Genomic DNA, 18,195 nt, shown 5'->3' on the forward strand with positions numbered 1-18,195 from the left:
TATATATATTTGGAAATTAAAAGTATTTCTGCCACCACCTAACAAACAGGGTCCATTTCTTGGGTATAGTACTTTTCACGTCCAAACAAGATCTACATTTATTATTATTATTGTATTCGTATAATTACAAATTTATTATCATAATACTACAATCTATATAAACCGACCCTCTTATAATAAATGAAATAAATTCACGGATCTAAGACTAAGATTACACAATCACACTAGAAAACAACCATTTTTGGCATTAATAACACTCCTCTAAACACTAAAACAAAAATGAACAAAAAACAAACGTAAAAAAACTACAAAAATTTGTGTTAGATATTATCAATCGAATCAATGATTAAAAAAATGTATAAAGACTAAAGTGAAAGGAACAAAGAAACAAAACAAAAACACATTTAGACAGCTAAGAGTTTTTATTGCAAAAGCCAAAGCTTGATGATACCCCCCCCCAAAAACAGATATCTTTCAGTCTTCACGTTACAATGTACTTGTATTAAAACTATATTTCGACCACAACCTGACAAAATACGTACAAAATACCGTATTTTTATACGGTCTTCTTCTTCTTCTTCTTCTTCATAACATAAGACACAAAATAACACAAACAAAACCCTTCTCACTCTCTCTCTCTGTTTCTCACAATGTTTCCTCTTATCTTCCTCTGCTCTTTCCTCTCTCTGTTCCTCCTCCCGCCATCGAATCTCGCCGCCGTGAGTAACGACGGCAAGTACTTAAAGCTTCCGTTGTTACGCAAATCTCCGTTTCCTTCTCCGACGCAAGCTTTGGCTCTAGACACTCGCCGTCTCCATTTCCTCTCTCTCCGCCGTATTCCCATCCCGTTCGTTAAATCTCCGGTGGTCTCCGGCGCATCTTCCGGGTCGGGTCAATACTTTGTGGATCTTCGAATCGGTCAACCGCCTCAGTCGTTACTTTTAATCGCCGATACAGGAAGCGATCTCGTTTGGGTGAAATGCTCAGCTTGCCGGAACTGTTCACATCATTCTCCGGCCACCGTCTTCTTCCCTCGCCACTCGTCAACGTTTTCTCCCGCTCATTGCTACGACCCGGTTTGCCGTTTAGTACCTCAACCTGGTCGGGCTCCGAAATGTAACCATACCCGGATCCATTCCACGTGTCATTACGAGTATGGCTACGCAGACGGTTCATTAACTTCAGGTTTATTCGGTAGAGAAACGGCGTCGTTGAAGACTAGCTCTGGTAAAGAGGCGAAACTCAAAAACGTCGCTTTCGGATGCGGGTTTCGGATCTCGGGTCAATCTGTATCGGGTACTAGTTTTAATGGAGCCCATGGAGTAATGGGCTTGGGCCGTGGGCCAATTTCTTTTGCTTCTCAGTTGGGTCGTCGTTTTGGTAACAAGTTTTCTTATTGCTTAATGGATTACACTCTCTCTCCGCCGCCGACGAGTTACCTCATCATCGGAGACGGCGGCGGAAGAGGAGGAGAACGAATCAACACCGTTTCGAAGCTTCTCTTCACCCCATTGCTAACGAATCCGTTCTCTCCGACGTTTTACTACGTTAAATTGAAATCAGTCTCCGTCAACGGTGCGAAGCTACGAATCGATCCTTCGATTTGGGAGATCGACGGTTCAGGTAACGGTGGAACCGTCGTGGACTCCGGTACAACTTTAGCGTTTTTAGCCGATCCGGCGTATCGATTGGTTTTAGCGGCGATCCGACGGCGGATCAAGCTCCCTAACGCCGATGAACTGACTCCCGGATTTGATCTGTGTTTAAACGTTTCCGGCGTTTCGAAACCGGAGAAGTTCTTGCCGAGTTTGAAATTCGAATTTTCCGGTGGTGCGGTGTTCGTTCCGCCGCCGAGGAATTACTTTATCGAGACGGAGGAGCAGGTTCAGTGTCTGGCGATTCAATCGGTGAATCCAAAAGTTGGATTCTCGGTGATTGGGAATTTGATGCAGCAAGGTTTCTTGTTTGAATTCGATAGAGATAGATCACGGTTAGGTTTTTCTCGCCGTGGTTGTGCTTTGCCGTGATTATTATTTTTTTTATCCACCGGAATATTCGGTTCCGATTCTCTTAAAGATTCTTTTTTATTTTGCGTTTTTTTCTTTTTGGTGTTCTTTTGGAAGTACGAAATTTGGGTGACGGTTCACTGTTACCGAAAATAGAAATAAAATATTATTTTTGGGAGTTTGTAAAATTTCGATTTCTATATTTTAAAAGAGTATCACTGTAACTAGAGAGCATGTGTGAAAAAAATACTAGAATAAAAATGAAATGTTTTATTACAGAATTTCTGTTTTGTTATTAATAATTTAATATGATAAACTTATTGAAACTGAAATGTTATTTTATGTCATTTTTAAATGCTTGGAAACAATTATTTTTTAAAAAGAAAGCCCTACTTTTATAATTTGATCTAAGAGATGAAAGGATTATTATAACATCTTATAGTAAGAAAAAACAATGTAAAAGACAGTAATTTATATATTTTGTTTAAAAGGTGATTATTGTGTTTTTCATACTATTTATTGGCTAATTATATAGTATGTTGTTTGGCCCTGGTTAAACAAATTAAAAGCAAAAGAATTTATAAAATCAATTCTGTTTACATCTATAGTGCAATTCTTCTCTTAATTTGGGTTTCTAATTTCGGAAATTAATTCTTCATCTATTTGTTGTGACACTAGATAGTAGATATTTAGTATAACAATGCATTATATAAATATAGGATACTCTTTGTCTTTCTTATAAAAATAATTATGAACAATCCGATTCCATATACTAATTAAATAAATAAAGAAGACACAACAGTCTTAAAGTACAATTATTATTAGTTTCATTTTGTTCACAGCCACCGACAGTTAATTCTTAAAAAATGTACTAGTAAACTAGTTTAAGTATCTTGTTCAAGTAATGTCCTAAACAGAAAACATATGCAATTAACGAAAAAAGAACTGTAACACATGTATCATACTATCATGCATCGACCTACGCGACTCAGAAAATGACATATTAGCCCAAAATGACTAATTGGCCGAATATGACATAAGCCCAAACAACTGCTTATAATCAAAAAAAAAAATCCTATTACAAATCCACAAGTGACACAGTAAGTCCAACCAAAGCCTTTCCAGAAACATGTGAAATTTGAAAAGGAATAAATATTTGTCAAACGACATTTCATATTATTGGAGCCAAACCGAATTAAGGAACATGTTTGAGTGTCAAAATTTACAAATAATACTACACAAAAGATAGAAAATCACTCTATTCATTACTAAGTAATTTTAACTTTGAGTATCATAATCTATGATACAATATTAATTAGAGAGTCTAGTAACAAATATAACCGATCCAAAAACCAGCGATGTTCGATCTAAAATGAATAAATAATTATTCATGAGAGTATGCTACTTAGGATTTCACATACTATGTAGAAAACAAACATAAATATATATAGCAGATTAATCTACTTGCTAACAATTAACTTTTACAGTTAAAAATTCTTAAAATTTAACAGTACCATACCCATTGTTTTTTTTTATTTTGATTTTAACAATAGTTGATCATTTGCTAACGAATTTTATGATAAGAATACCCGACTCTTCAAAATTTCGATTGTTATTCTAGAGTTTAAAAAATCTCAGCTATATTATATATGTATATATAGATGTATGTATATAATCTTCTTTTTTATGGGCAGACACATTTACACACAATATACGAAAACTAATAGAATAACAGTTACTTTGATAATGTCGAAACTTGTTTCCTTTGGCCGATCGTCTTAAATAATTTTTTTTAGAGCACTGATATATAATATTTACATTGACATATTTTATAACGTTAGAGATAGACATCGTACCATATCTTATGCAATTAATAGCTACGAAGAATATTTCGTATGAAGAAATTTGGTCTAATGGTAGATTCGGTCAAGACTCAAGATGATAGTAGTGCTTTTAGATTAAGAGTTAAAATTTAATGACATACCAAAGTTTTATAGATTAGAAAGTTTGTAAACATGTATAATGTATGTTGTTTGAGTTAACTTGTCTATAAAAAAACTATTTTTCTTGGTGAACAAGACAATATATTGCAACATGTTAAGTTGTATAATGAATTATGAATATGATATGTAATTTTAAGACGTAAAATGAGTGGAGTAAGCATGGCGTCATGATGATCAAAGCCCTAAAAGAGCACCCACCGCCCGGGATAATGTTCACAAATCGTAACCAAACTTTTTTTCTATTAAAGAATTTATTTTCACTTTTAAAAACCTTAAAATATTAAGAAAGTGCAAACACACTCATACATGTGTGTATATAATATATATGTAAAGGGGTGACATAAGAAGGCTACAAATGGCCACAAATGTGAAAAAAGGAAACGCAAAGGGACCAGAGACAACCCATGCGTGTGACCACAAAGTGATGCTTACTTATTTCTTATATGCTTACACATTTTTATTTATTTTATCTATAATCCAAAAATTACACAATAAAAGATCACAAACATACACATGGGCAAGCACTTCCATATACAATATTGCAAATATGTCACCCCTTTACTATATTTCATATTTGCTTCCATAAGACCTACCTCATCACACGTCACCGTTTCATATTTGCAATATTGCATCTTTATATTCATTTTCGAAAACAACCTTTCCAACATTTCGTGCACTAATGTTTGAAATGTCTACATTTCTTCGGATCATAGACCAAACACAATAATGTGCATGCTTTATTATTAGGGATGATGAATGAAATATTAATATGGTGTTTGAACGACGGATACTGGTAACCATCTAATGATTAAGTTATGGACCTTAATTATGGTTAAATTAAGTTACGGAGTAATTAATATTATTTTTGTATATGTCACCATGACTTATTTTCCAAAAATCTTCAGTCATACGGTAGATTATTCAATAAGCTTCTTCTCACATAATAGTTAATTACTATAAAGTTATTTTGTGTTTGGTTTTGTTTCACTTACAGATAATAATAATGGATGTCAGCTAGCTAGCTAGCGAATGTGTAGTTAAATTAGTCATTTTCTCGTATTAAACATTTCATACAATAAAATCCCCGGCATAGTGGGGCATGTTACGTTATACATTAATTCATACAATTCATGATGTTCTATGCCACCACTTCATTGAGATTAGGTTTTCATACCCCAAAATGATATGACAGGCCTATATTCGTAAAATTTGGTCAAAAAGAAACTTTGCTATAATCTTACAAAACATGCGTTTCATTGATTTTTAATGAGTAATTAACCAGGTAATGATAATCTACTAGTTTTTTTTTTTTTGACAATCAATAATCTACTAGTTACCTGATCGTAATAAGATAAATTGATAATTCTTATTATTGCTGTACACTACTATATATAGATGCATGTCGAATTTCCCAGAAATCAGTTTGTACTCCAATTTTGGTTATTAATTAAAAATTGTAGCAAAAACCTAGTGGACACTTTGTTTTCTCTAATTATATCACTTGTGCTCTGCTTAAATTACATATATATTGCCAAAATGAAAACCTCTTAGAGATATTGTTAGGCTAGTCTTGTGGTTTCCCCTGGTACAAGAGTTCCACCTTACTCCCAATCATGGGATACAAATAGGCCAGTAATCACACACACACACACAAAATTACATGAAACCTAAAAACGGAAGAACACTTTTGTAATGAATCATGATCTATTTCACACATGCTTAAAGACCCTTGAATTACGTATGTATGTATGTATGTATTTACACATACATTTGTAATGATTTGGTCGTGAAGACCTTTGCACAAATCTGTTGTGTGTAGTCACATATTCACGTGTAAAAGGACAACCTCTGGCTATATACATACATATAATCGTCATACATATATATATATATCTATATATATATATATGACAACTGATAGTAACTCAACTGGTTGTTGAAAGTGTAAAGAGTCAGTATATATTTGATTCTGAGTTCAACTGGTATGGTGCATGGTTGGCATATTATTGACAGATTAAGGTCTGATCATGGTTACAAGTTCCTACTTATTATATTAAAAAAAGTGTAAATATGTATACGTTTTAATTTCCATGCTAACGGGTCAATATTATAAGACTAATTAGTACTTATGAACTGTAAAGAGTTTATAACCTATGAAAATTCTTCAGCGGATTATGTATTCTTAATGGGATTGAAAATATATAGCAACACAAACCCAATTTTAAATTTTCATTGGTAATTGCAATTGCAAGTAATGTGAAGGATCATATCGTAACTCTCAATTAGTTTTATAATGTTTCATTTCATTTCATGATAAGAAAAAAATGTTAAAAATAATTTTGGGGTACAAATTGAAATTACAAATGTTTTCTAATTCTATGAGTTTATATCACTTCATAATTTTTCTAATACCAATTTTACTATATACTGAAGTTTCATTCAGATTTGCTTATATGTTTTTGCTATTCAATTTTATTTTATTTTTTATCACACTATATAGTTAAAGCCAAAGTAACTAACTGATTTTGTTTCAAATGAGCCATGCTTGTCAAGATGAAAATGATTTTAGCTTTTTCAAAGGCCTTTTGAACATGAAACACTGACTTTATTTTAAAGGTAATGATTATAGGTTTCTTCCAACAATGGTTTCCTATTATATGATTCTTCACCATAAAATTATTACATTTTATAGACCAACAGTTACGCACATACTCGCTGAAGGGCATGGTCTCGTGACAATATATATAGTATTGGGTACCGTGAAACATTATCAGGTTATGTCCATAGTCATTAGAAACTAGTATTATTATTGCTGCTTTTGATATGATGTTTATCACTTTTTTCAGTGTATTAAATATGGCTTCATGATATATTTTACCTTTCGTCTACTTGATTTTGATGCATTATGTTCATTACTTCATTCTTTTCGTATACATTAATTTAGACAAGTCTTCTAGGTAAGTTAGTTAAATATAGTAAGTACATTGTTTATTTTGAACAATTTGTTATTTTTTGTTATTTAAATGGCTGAAAATGTATTGGTATGGTAGCAATCCGTCCTGTATTTTGATTTACATGGATGATGAAGTCCTTTCTTAGTCAAGTGAATTTCTCTAATTTAGGGTCAAAATTTATTATAACATCTAATTTTTAAAAAAAATAAAATTTTTAATATACATTACACCGAGTTAACCTTTTTTACTGATATGTAAATTAAAGTGAACTAACTGAACAAATTTAAGCAAAAAAATACATATACGATATGATATTGTAAAATTCGATTGTTAAAATGTCTTTTCATTAGGACCTATGTAAAAAGTTTTCGAGGAAAGAATAATAGCAAGGTTTGTTTCAAGTTTCAACAAGAAAAAACAGAAAAGAATCATGTATAAAAATCAATCAAGTACTGATAAAATAGAAGTATTATTGGAAACAAACAAGAAGAGGAGTAAATTCAAAGACAAAATGATTTAGAATTCTTGGAGAAGGAAAAAGAAGAAGACAGCGTGGAGAAAGAGCCCAGAATGTTGAACGTCGTGTGGGCTTCACTCTGCACCACCACCCCAAAACCCTAGTTCATACCATATCCTATTTTCTTGCTGTATAATTTATACAAATTATCTTTTATCATTTTCCTCTATTGATATTACTATCTGTTTTGGTCCGAAATTAGTTTTTGATAATACGTGTGACAGCCAAAATTTTGAACTGAATCATAAAGCATTTTAGTATCCTATTATATTTTTTTTCTTCCACTCTTTTTTCCATTTATTGAGAAATGGATATTTAACACACACAAAAATAATGAAATAAGCCTTTCTACCTCTTTTCCTTGAAAAATGAGTAAATGCCCTAGTATTTGATAAAATGGCTGACGGTAAACTTGTTATAGGTTCCAACCAAAAAAAAACTTGTATTAGGTGGAACCATATTTATTAATTCATTTTAGGATTTGAATAATTTTTAGTATGATTATAGCAAATAATATACGACCAAAGATATACACAGATCATAATCAGAGATATTCTTTGGATATGTATGAATAGACTAATAAAAAAAAGAGAATCTCTTCAGTGCACTTGAGACAAATCTAAAACATAGAAAAGTCTTTTGATTAGATTAAAAACAAGATTAAAGAAGGAACGAAAAAACAAGAAAGTGGGTTTGGCTATATAAGAAACGAGTGCGATTATTAATGATTAAAAGTAAAAGTCTTTTTGGTCTCTGGTCGGTAGACAATCCGTGTGTCCTGTGGTCAGTGTTTGTTTTTTTTAATACTATTCTTTTAGTTCAATTTTTCGAGTTTTTTTGGTATAATTATTAGTATTTTACTTTCCACTGGAAAAACAAAAAACATTATGCAGCCAAATGAAATTCTTTTAACGCGTTGTTTCAGAACCTGATGAAAAAACAATACTCATTATCTCTTTCTTCTTCCCCTTTAAATGCATGTCAAATTATTTTGATTTTATAAAATTTTACTTTAATCACTCCCTTAAATAGCCGTGACATAACTTGTAAATTTCTAGTTTAGTATTTTTTTTAGGCATTAGTCTTATAGATGAGCTAGGTTTAACCGAGAAAAATATAATTAATAGAACATTTTTTTGTTTTGTTCTACTACTAATACGGTTTTTGTTGAAGAAAAATTCACCTTTTGATTTAGTAAATGTTTAATGTGTATATATTGCTTATATACTTTATTTATAATTTTTAGACATCAACTTCTATTTTCACAAGTTGGCACTTGAGACCAAAAAAAAAAAAGGAATTAAGATTTCTTAGACAATATTTTTGGGTCCTGATCATGCTCAAATGCCAAAAAAAAAAATATAAGTAAACATGAGTGTGTCTATTTGACCATTCTAACTTCTAGAAAAGTTTCAAATGAAATAATTTTGTCAACTATATGTTTGTCTATGAAGCTGACCAGAATCATCTTGCTAAATCATTTATATTCTACCAGTTTTTAGTCAATGCCTCATGACAGAATTTTCTACTATTGCACAATATTGTTGATCTCATTTCGTAGATCATACTAATTTATTTCGGAAATACGTACAACTCTATATAGCTCTTTAACTGTTAATCGTAATTTTTTTTTATATAGTAGTTTTATAGTTAGCACTTAGCACTAATCAGAAAGGTTGTGACGTGGTATTCCTCGTTTTCAAATAGCAAAAACTTTTATCCTAAACACGATTAAATTATGTGGGAAAAGGAACCAAAAATTCTTCTAATAACAATTAGAAAAGTACACATATTCATTAACATTAAATCTGTATACCTAAGAACACAAATAAATAATAATTGTTCATAGGAAGCCAAATCCATCAGAAAAATCTACAAGATGATGACAGCTCCCCATTTAGAAGTCGTAAAAGAAAAGCAAAGAAGATGTGCAGCCCTTACAGTTTCATTTTTCTTTTTGTTAAATATTCATGATAAATATACCCAAAAAAAAAAACTCGTGGTCCCAAAGAAAACATATAATTGATAGTAACATTAAAAAACAGATCCCGTAAATGAAAGAATTTGAATTTTTTCTATAATTATTAAAGAGAAAGAAACTAATTTAACTACAAATTTTTGATTAGCAAAAAAGAAAAAACCCATAACCAGTACTACGCTTTGTAATAAATTGAGGTTACATTAAAATTTGATTAGTATATGTAAACGCGTATTTCTCCAATGTGTATTTTTATCGAAGATAATGGCGGTCTGATTGTACAAACCGGTGAAAAGGTTTTTTTTTTAAACTGAATTTATTTATTTGGAAAGAAATAACTAATATTAAAATAAAAAACCATTATTCTTTGATTAAAATTTACGGAGGACACATTATATAGCACTATATATAAACATGTGTATCCATTATCAAATGGGATGTTTGTGACCTTTTGTCTCTTCTTCTATAATTCTCTTTCTCTTTTCCAAAAACAAAAAACCAAAAAAGATGTATGCAATGAAAGAAGAAGATTGTCTTCAAACATTCCACAACTTACAAGACTACCAAGACCAGTTTCTTCTTCATCACCATCCTCAGATCCTCCCTTGGTCGTCTTCATCTTTACCTTCTTTTGACCCGACCCATTTCTCATCTAACCCGACCCGTTATTCTGACCCGGTTCACTGCTTTAACAGAAGAGCTTCTTCGTCCTCCTCTTCCTTTGACTATAACGACAGTTTCGTCTCTCCTCCTCCTTCCATGGAGCATCATCAGAACCATCTGAGGATTCTGTCCGAAGCTCTTGGACCCATCATGCGTCGGGGCTCGTCCTTTGGGTTCGATGGTGAGATCATGGGGAAATTGAGTGCACAAGAAGTCATGGATGCTAAGGCTTTAGCTGCTTCAAAGAGTCATAGTGAAGCTGAGAGAAGAAGACGAGAGCGAATCAACACTCATCTTGCTAAGTTGCGTAGTATTTTACCAAACACAACCAAAGTAAGTTGTCATAAACTAATACTTTTCCCCTTTCACGTCTCTAATTCTTGAGATTTAAGTATGTTTTTCGAAAAATTTATACTAATTAATTATATGATTTAATGGTACTTCCAAAATTGTATCTCTAATCAGTTATAATTAGTTAATACTAGTAACAGTAATTGTAAAATTTTCAAAACTAATAAGTGCCTCAACACGATATATTTATATGTTTTTTTCTTGTGTGGTTATCGATCACATATATACATATATGTGGTAGTGTGGTACTATTGTCATTTGTTTTTTTTTTCATATTTATTTAACTTTTTCTAAAACAATGAAAACCTTAATTAAATTGGTATGATACTTCCAAATTTATCTTTCTTCCACTATTATCGTTTACTAATTGTATTTTTCCATTTTGAAAATAATAACTGCTTCAAATCGATATTTCTGGTAGGTAAATATAGTTCACAGATGTGGTATATTAATTTGTAGTTATTATCATTATGAAGTAGCAGAAAAAAATTTAGTACATCTTTATGATTCGTTTCTTTTTTATACAGACGGACAAAGCTTCGTTGCTAGCGGAAGTGATCCAACACATGAAGGAGCTAAAACGACAGACATCACTTATCACGGATACGTGTCAAGTCCCCACAGAGTCCGATGATCTGACCGTGGATTCGTCTTACAACGACGAAGAAGGAAACTTGGTGATAAGAGCTTCCTTTAGCTGCCAAGACAGGACTGACCTCATGCATGACGTCATAAATGCCTTGAAGACTCTTCGTCTACGAACTCTCAAAGCTGAGATCGCAACCGTAGGTGGTCGAGTCAAGAACGTCTTGTTCTTGAGCCGAGAAGACGATGAAGAGGATCATGATTCATATCGTAGAAACTTCGATGGTGATGACATGGAAGGTTATGATGCAGAGAGGATGATGAATGATCGTGTGAGTTCGATAGAGGAAGCGTTAAAGGCGGTTATAGAGAAGTGTGTCCATAATAATGATGAAAGCAATGATAACAATAACTTGGAGAAGTCGTCTTCAGGGAGTATTAAGAGACAAAGGACTAGTAAGATGGTAAATCGATGTTACAATTAGTTAATCCTCTCCACAAAATTATTAGTATTAATTAAACTGTCAAGTCATCATTAATTAATTAGGGTTTAGTTAATTAGACTTGCAAAATGGAATTGTGGGTTGGTGGTTTTAATATTTTAGTAGTAGTATCTTTTTGGGTGTCTTTTTTAATAGTATTTGGTTTGGGTTTCTTCTTCTATGTTTTTTTAAAATCTATGAAGAACCCTTTGTTTAGGGTTTTATAGTGATGGGTTTGGTTTATATATTGTACTATCATTAAGACATTTTCCTCGTCTTGATTACTATAGGAAATGTAAAGAGTTTGGGTTTGTATTAATTAATGAAGGAGTGGAATCAAGAAGCTATTTTATGATCATATAGTATGTAGAGTTTTCACTCTCGCATATCCATTGTTACAAACGAAAAACAATTATTTATGTCGAAGTCAGTTTTAAATAATTAAATGTGCTGTGCATGGGTAAAAATCGCCTATATCGTACGTATCTTTGCTAGTTTTTCTGATACGTATAAGACACTCGTAATAACTTTTTTTTTCTTCTCCATCTATATAGCGTACAAATATCTAGTTAATTAATGCGATATTTCCTAGAATAGATTGAGATAGAGAATTTATGTGATGGAGGATTTGTAAGTTATGACAAGTGAAATCGATTGAGAGGAGTAGATCGAATCTTTTTCGTGGGAAGTGAGAACTTAGATCTTTGTTCTATTTATAGAAACTTAGTTTTGGGATCTCTTGCAATATTGTCTCTTTCGCGGTTACTGACCTACGTTATTTATTATTATTACAGAGACAGTACTTGATGATAATACCACAAGCACATTACGTCATATATGATCTCGTCGTCACTTTTGTATCTATAGCTTTTTTTCCTTCTAATTTAGTCACTATCCCGAATTCAACGTACAAGTACTACAACAAAAGAAAAAGGCTTTATTTTGCAGCCATGGATCTTACATGTTATTTTAACTTGGTTCAAACACTTCAACTAGGTTCTTTCTCTTTTGAAGGTTTTTTTTTAAAATATTACTCCCTCCGTTATAAAATATAAGATGTTTTAGAAAAGTTTTTTGTTTCATAATATAGGATGTTTTCAGGTTTCTATGCAATTTTAGATTAATTTAATATTTTATATTATGCAGTATTATTTCTGATTGGTTAAACTGGTTAAAAGTAAAAATTTCTCAATCTGTGTGTTTAACTTAAAACATCCTATATTTTGAAACGGAGGGAGTATTATCTAAAATCGTCCAAAAGTTGTATTTCTTGGACGCTTTTAGACAAAGTGTAGATTCCAACGAGAAATGTGAGCTCGTACTCGAAATTATAATCTACTAGGAAAAAATGACACAAAATACAATTACGAATTAGTTAAAGCAACCCGTTAATGATGAGTATGTAGATAATGAAGCAACTCGTAGAGCCAAATTTGGCCCAACAAATGCAGTATTCGATAGTTGTGTTTCGTGGTGATGTGCTTTTTAAGTTGACACATGGGCTGATGTTGAGGCCCAATGTTAGGGAAAAAATTAAAAAAACTAAAAAAGTGGCCTATACAGGGATCGAACCTGTGACCTTCGCGTTATTAGCACGACGCTCTAACCAACTGAGCTAATAGGCCAACATGCTTAATATCTTACTTTAACCTAAAAATACTCTATTTGTTTAGAAAGAAGGATATAGAATTGTGAGAAGTTCCCATGAAGTAATAAGTTGTCCATATGATGTCTATATATATATATTCATGTATGACATATAATAAGATGAGAAAACCATGTGCGATGTACAGATTAGAAGAACACAAATATGAAGTGTACTTGGAGAGAAGTCCAGAAGTGTGTTGAAGTACATAGAAGTGAATATATACAAGTAAGTATGTGGACCAATAATGTCGAATCTTTTTTAAACATATATAAAAAAGGAAATAATATCACAAACAATGCACGAGGCCGAAGACCAAATAATCATGTAATTTACATACAGACCAAAAACACTTTAGCTAGTTGGAGCCACCATATATAAGACGATCTGATCACTATTCGGAAAAACTTGGTTTAAAAATACATCATGCAACAAAGATATGGTATGATAAAATGAATTAGCAGAATCATTAATGGAACAAAAAACTTCACTTAATCTTCTTTCAGTTATAAGTTTTTCATTAGCCTTGTGGCATAAAACAATTATTTTTCCAAAAAATTATGGAATCAATGAATCGTGAACTTTTACGATTAGTGAAATCCTACCGAATTAAGAATGAAGAATCGTTTTGGAATACTTGTGAAGCTTTTTTCATAGATAGTGCAACATGGAATAAAATGTTTCAGAATGAAGATATTGAGTTCTTGAAACAATTCTAAATTTGGAAAATAAAAACAATTGACAAATGTTACATAGGAATGTTTAGTTTTAGTTGGTAATGTAAAATAAGCCATTAAATGGAAACTCAATGATGTGAACATCAATAAATAAAATTTGGACCCAAATGTGAGAAAGTGACAATAGAAGAGGACGACGGTTGTGGCCACGACGGCGACGGTGGTAGGACCGCCGCACGTGGTCGAGCCTATCTTCTTTTGTATCGATCCTCAATAACTTTGTGCATCAAGATTTTCTTACTGCACATAGATTTTTTTCTTACTGGTCATAGATTCTACAAAATTCTCCAACGACGAATAATAAATAATAGATAGATGTACAGACTCAATATCAGATTCTAGTGACCATGGCAGCTAACATGATGAAAAGGTAGGATTAACAAAAATAATGTATTGAGCCAGGTTTCGTAGTTATGTGATAATTGTTTTTTTTTTTTTTTGTTAACTTTATTACCAAAATGTTTTATTTGCATGAGTGAGTGAAAAAAACTGGTGGTTAAACAATCAAGCATCTCAGCCTAGTACTCCAATCTGGTATAAAGCTCTAGCCAATGAGGCTTCCACTCATTATTGACAATACTTTTAAAGATCTTTAATTTATAGGGTTTTATATCCATATTCATATTCTCTACCATGCAATTTCTTGATATTTAGTTGAGAAGATTCTCTTAGTTTATAAATATCTGAAAACGTGTGTGGTTTAAGCTTTATGAAACTCTATCATTCATCTAAGAAGAAAAACACACACACACATATGTTTTTATATATATACATGAAAAAATAAGTTATAAGGTGGTAGTGTAGATGAGTACCAAAAACATATGGGCTGCATAGTTAAAGTTGGCCGACAACAGAATCGACAATGATGTAGATTCAGTTTCTTCTCACCTGACATTTTGACCCCATTTTTTCTCCTTTCTTCATCACCAATCTATAGCTAATTTTCGTGAATAATTCAATGTTTTTGGCAGCAATTCATTTAGTATTTTAATGATAATATTTTTGTGGTTGGAGCGGTTGAGACGGTCCATGATTAATTTACTATCTCTCATTCAAAAACCTTTGATACTTCAAATCTTCACCTAGCATTCTTGCTAATTTTTAGTTCGACTTCGTGTAATCACAAATTTATTTGATCAAGAATCTTGAACATCTAATGGGCCGTAATATATATGCCCACAAGCTTAGTAATTTGTTGTTGTCTTTACGGTACTGAAGCCATTAAAAAGAAAATTTCATTTTTGTTTGGTTTTATTAATAGAATAATTTTGACGTGACAGCATACAATACATGTCTTTCCAATATCATAAATAATTTGGCACCTAATGGTCACGTCAGATTTAAATCAAGAGGGACCGATCAATAATTTTGATATTGTGTCCCTTGATTTATATCTATAGTCATTGAAACTTTGATTAGTTTAAGTTTATAATTCATTAGAAACTAAACACATACATACATCATCATAATTATAAAAAGTCTTGATATGAGTCCAACGAAGTAAACTAATCAAATAACCGAAGAATATTTAATTAGAGTCATAATTAGAAAGTAGAGATTATCCCATACGTGGAGGACCAACATGACATATGAGACAAGTAACCAAAGAATATTTAATTTTCAATTTTTAAGTTATCTTCAAATCAATTAGCTAATCATTTGAACTAGGAAGAGGTTAGTTGAATTGACTAAAAAATTTGGGAGTTCTGTTCATGCATTAAAAGTAGTGTTATTCAAACCTATACCTCTCTCATAGTAATCTTTGTATACTTAACATTTGTAATTAGATTTTATGAACCGAAACTTATTAATAACGGAGAAGTAAATTCTATGCATTCATGTAATTGTTAATGAGATAGATTACTTGCTTGATCAAGACCAAAGCTGAAGCTGGTTTCTTATAACTGGTTGAATAGTTGTCATTGATGTATGTGTTGCTACACCATCTTCTTAAAACACAATTTGAAATTGGAAATTCTAGTGGATGTTAAGAATAGATGGCCATGCTACCATTTTCTTATATTTTTACAGTAAATAACGTTTTATTTGGAATCATGCTGTTTCACATATTAGAAGACGAAATATTCAAATAAACAAAATACCTATCACAACCTCGTAAACTATAAAACCAAGTAAATTAAGCAACAAGTAAACAAGAACTAATCTTGGTTAGATTATGTGTGAGATATATAGTCGAATTTACACAGGGAACTATGGAACTAAGGCAAAAGCCATTACAAAATTTATCCCAAATTTTTATTCGTATATTTACAAATATACCCTCCAAAAACTAAAAACCCACCCATATTCAGTATATCGAAAGTGTTAAAATTTCATCCCCCTAAGATTGACTATCGGCAAGCAAACCCCAAACCGGTTTCTTCCTCTTTCATATCTTCTTGCAATCATCAGTTTGATCCGGTTAAGCTTCAAAGTATCACTACTTGAATCAACCAAGATCAATCTTGCCAACATAGGAGCATCACAACACATCGTTTGATGATGTAAAGCTTAGCTCTTTGCTCTCTAAGAACACCTCCAAGACCTCTGCTACTCGAAACTCTTCTCTTCAAAACTCCCATCTTCGGTATAAATAGAATTTTTCTTTTAGGGTTCTTCTTTGATGGTTTTAAAGTTTTTAGTTGGGAAGATAAGAGAAAGTGATTATTTGAGATGAACAAAGAATGGTTCTTTTATAGAAGAAGAAGAGAGTTGTGTAGGGACAAACAAGTCGAAGTCGCGCGTGGAAGTGCACCCCAAGTCACCCGACACTGTCTCTCACCATCCACTTGTGTTAAATGTCACACATCATTTTCAATGTTTTAAGATAGACAGATTACAATTAAGCGTGTTTATATTGGTATTGCCGTCATTTGTGCTAGGATTTGAATTGTAAAATTGATTTACAAGAAAAATGATTAAACCATAAATAAAAGGGTCTAAATAAAAAGACATATATGTAATTTATAGTGATACATTTCTAAATGTGAGGGTTACATAACGTTTTGGAAGTTTACAATTTAATTCTTTTATTTTCACCATACAACGACAAACGAATTAGACGCTCAATAACAAATAAATGAGAACAATTAGGAATTTACGATAAACAAATACATGTTGATCAACATGAAATGATTTTATTGAAATCTATCATCACTTCTTCACCTCATCACCAAAACCTAATGCTCCACAACTCATAAATATTTATTAATAGAATTTAAATCTGGTAAAAATGCACGTGTGACTTGTGATTTTTTTTTATAAATAAATTTCAAGATATCACCTTTCTTATTGGTTGTCTACAAAATGACAATATAATAAAATATTCAACGAATATATAATTATTTTTAATGTTTTTATTCCGATATTTTTATATTTTCGATGATGCTACCGTTTTACTACAAAAAAAGGTATTGTTTATTGACTTTTCAAAAAATTTATATTTCTTACAAGTTAATTTTTTATGCAATATTGTGAATCTCGAATATGTATCTACATTAGGTTTGAACATGAATCGGATAAGCCAGTTATCGTGTTCATATTTTATGCGGTCACAAGCCGCGAACATGTATGCCCCTCTTTGTTCCCTCTTTTATTTTCAACCAAATATTTTGAGACCTTTAATTATAATAGATTGCAAGAATACAAAATATTAAGCTCATAAATTAATTAATTATTCATATATATATATATATATATATTCCATTTAAAATTATGTGTCAAACCTTGGTTAAATAAATTGAATTGAAATATGGAATCAAATTTGAAGTTTTAATTTAATTTGGACAAAACGGATCAAATTACTAGTAGTCAGCTAAATATTTGATTATTTGTACATATTCGATTATACAAGCTTATGAAATGTAATAATATATAGTTGATTGGTTTATTTGAAAATATTATATTCAATAATGTTATCATTTTGGTACTTTGTTTGGACAGTATGAATCAGTTAGGCTTTTCTTTATTTAAAGAATATAACTTCTGAATAATAATTTGTTTTTGTGTTGGATCCACGTCAGAACAGTTAGACCTTCCATTCGAGTTGAACATATGGTGCATTGTCGATGTGGCAATGATGATTTTGGAAGATGATGACATGGTTCGTAGATACTACTAGCTTAAAGCCAAAAAGTGGGTGCTATTAAATATAATGTGATGATATTTTTGGGTATATATTATCAAACTCTTCTTATTCAAAAAGAGGAGTTTTCTCGAAAAAGCATTTAGGATTTGGAAACACTAATTAGAAAGCCTACGAGAAAAAGGTAGCA

The 18,195-nt window shown here is 31.6% G+C and overlaps 4 protein-coding genes and 1 non-coding gene across 5 annotated transcripts; 2 read left to right on the forward strand and 3 right to left on the reverse strand.

The window, feature by feature from the left end:
- Positions 1 to 347: 347 nt before the first annotated feature.
- Positions 348 to 2,194, forward strand: LOC104710336 (Eukaryotic aspartyl protease family protein). Its single transcript, XM_010426918.3, has one exon. It carries the CDS (start codon positions 651 to 653, stop codon positions 2,025 to 2,027), a length of 1,377 nt encoding a protein of 458 aa, XP_010425220.1. The 5' UTR covers positions 348 to 650; the 3' UTR covers positions 2,028 to 2,194.
- Positions 2,195 to 9,866: 7,672 nt separating this feature from the next.
- LOC104710337 (transcription factor AIG1) lies at positions 9,867 to 11,897 on the forward strand. Its single transcript, XM_010426919.2, has 2 exons — positions 9,867 to 10,454; positions 11,000 to 11,897. The coding sequence occupies exons 1-2, from the start codon at positions 9,966 to 9,968 to the stop codon at positions 11,540 to 11,542; spliced, it is 1,032 nt and encodes a 343-aa protein (XP_010425221.1). The 5' UTR covers positions 9,867 to 9,965; the 3' UTR covers positions 11,543 to 11,897.
- Positions 11,898 to 13,090: 1,193 nt separating this feature from the next.
- Positions 13,091 to 13,164, reverse strand: TRNAI-AAU (transfer RNA isoleucine (anticodon AAU)). The gene has a single exon. It is a non-coding gene; the product is annotated as a tRNA-Ile (tRNA).
- A 788-nt stretch (positions 13,165 to 13,952) lies between these two features.
- On the reverse strand, positions 13,953 to 14,827 carry LOC109126342 (uncharacterized). Its single transcript, XM_019229846.1, is given in 3 exon segments — positions 13,953 to 14,089; positions 14,092 to 14,113; positions 14,810 to 14,827. Coding segments are annotated over 3 exon segments (177 nt in total).
- Positions 14,828 to 16,070: 1,243 nt separating this feature from the next.
- Positions 16,071 to 16,602, reverse strand: RTFL16 (ROTUNDIFOLIA like 16). Its single transcript, XM_010426920.3, has one exon. The coding sequence runs from the start codon at positions 16,501 to 16,503 to the stop codon at positions 16,381 to 16,383; it is 123 nt and encodes a 40-aa protein (XP_010425222.1). The 5' UTR covers positions 16,504 to 16,602; the 3' UTR covers positions 16,071 to 16,380.
- Between the last annotated feature and the right edge of the window lie 1,593 nt (positions 16,603 to 18,195).

This window comes from Camelina sativa, chromosome 9 (assembly GCF_030686135.1).
Source record: "Camelina sativa cultivar CO46 ecotype springtype chromosome 9, ASM3068613v1".
NCBI lineage: Eukaryota > Viridiplantae > Streptophyta > Magnoliopsida > Brassicales > Brassicaceae > Camelina > Camelina sativa.

Excerpts from the sequence above, each read along its gene's own strand:
- LOC104710336 (XM_010426918.3), top strand. The coding sequence starts at position 651 with ATGTTTCCTCTTATCTTCCTCTGCTCTTTCCTCTCTCTGTTCCTCCTC.
- LOC104710337 (XM_010426919.2), top strand. The coding sequence starts at position 9,966 with ATGTATGCAATGAAAGAAGAAGATTGTCTTCAAACATTCCACAACTTA. Across the intron at positions 10,455-10,999 it reads TTTTACCAAACACAACCAAA|ACGGACAAAGCTTCGTTGCT; the intron begins GTAAGTTGTCAT and ends TTTTTTATACAG.
- RTFL16 (XM_010426920.3), bottom strand. The coding sequence starts at position 16,503 with ATGGGAGTTTTGAAGAGAAGAGTTTCGAGTAGCAGAGGTCTTGGAGGT.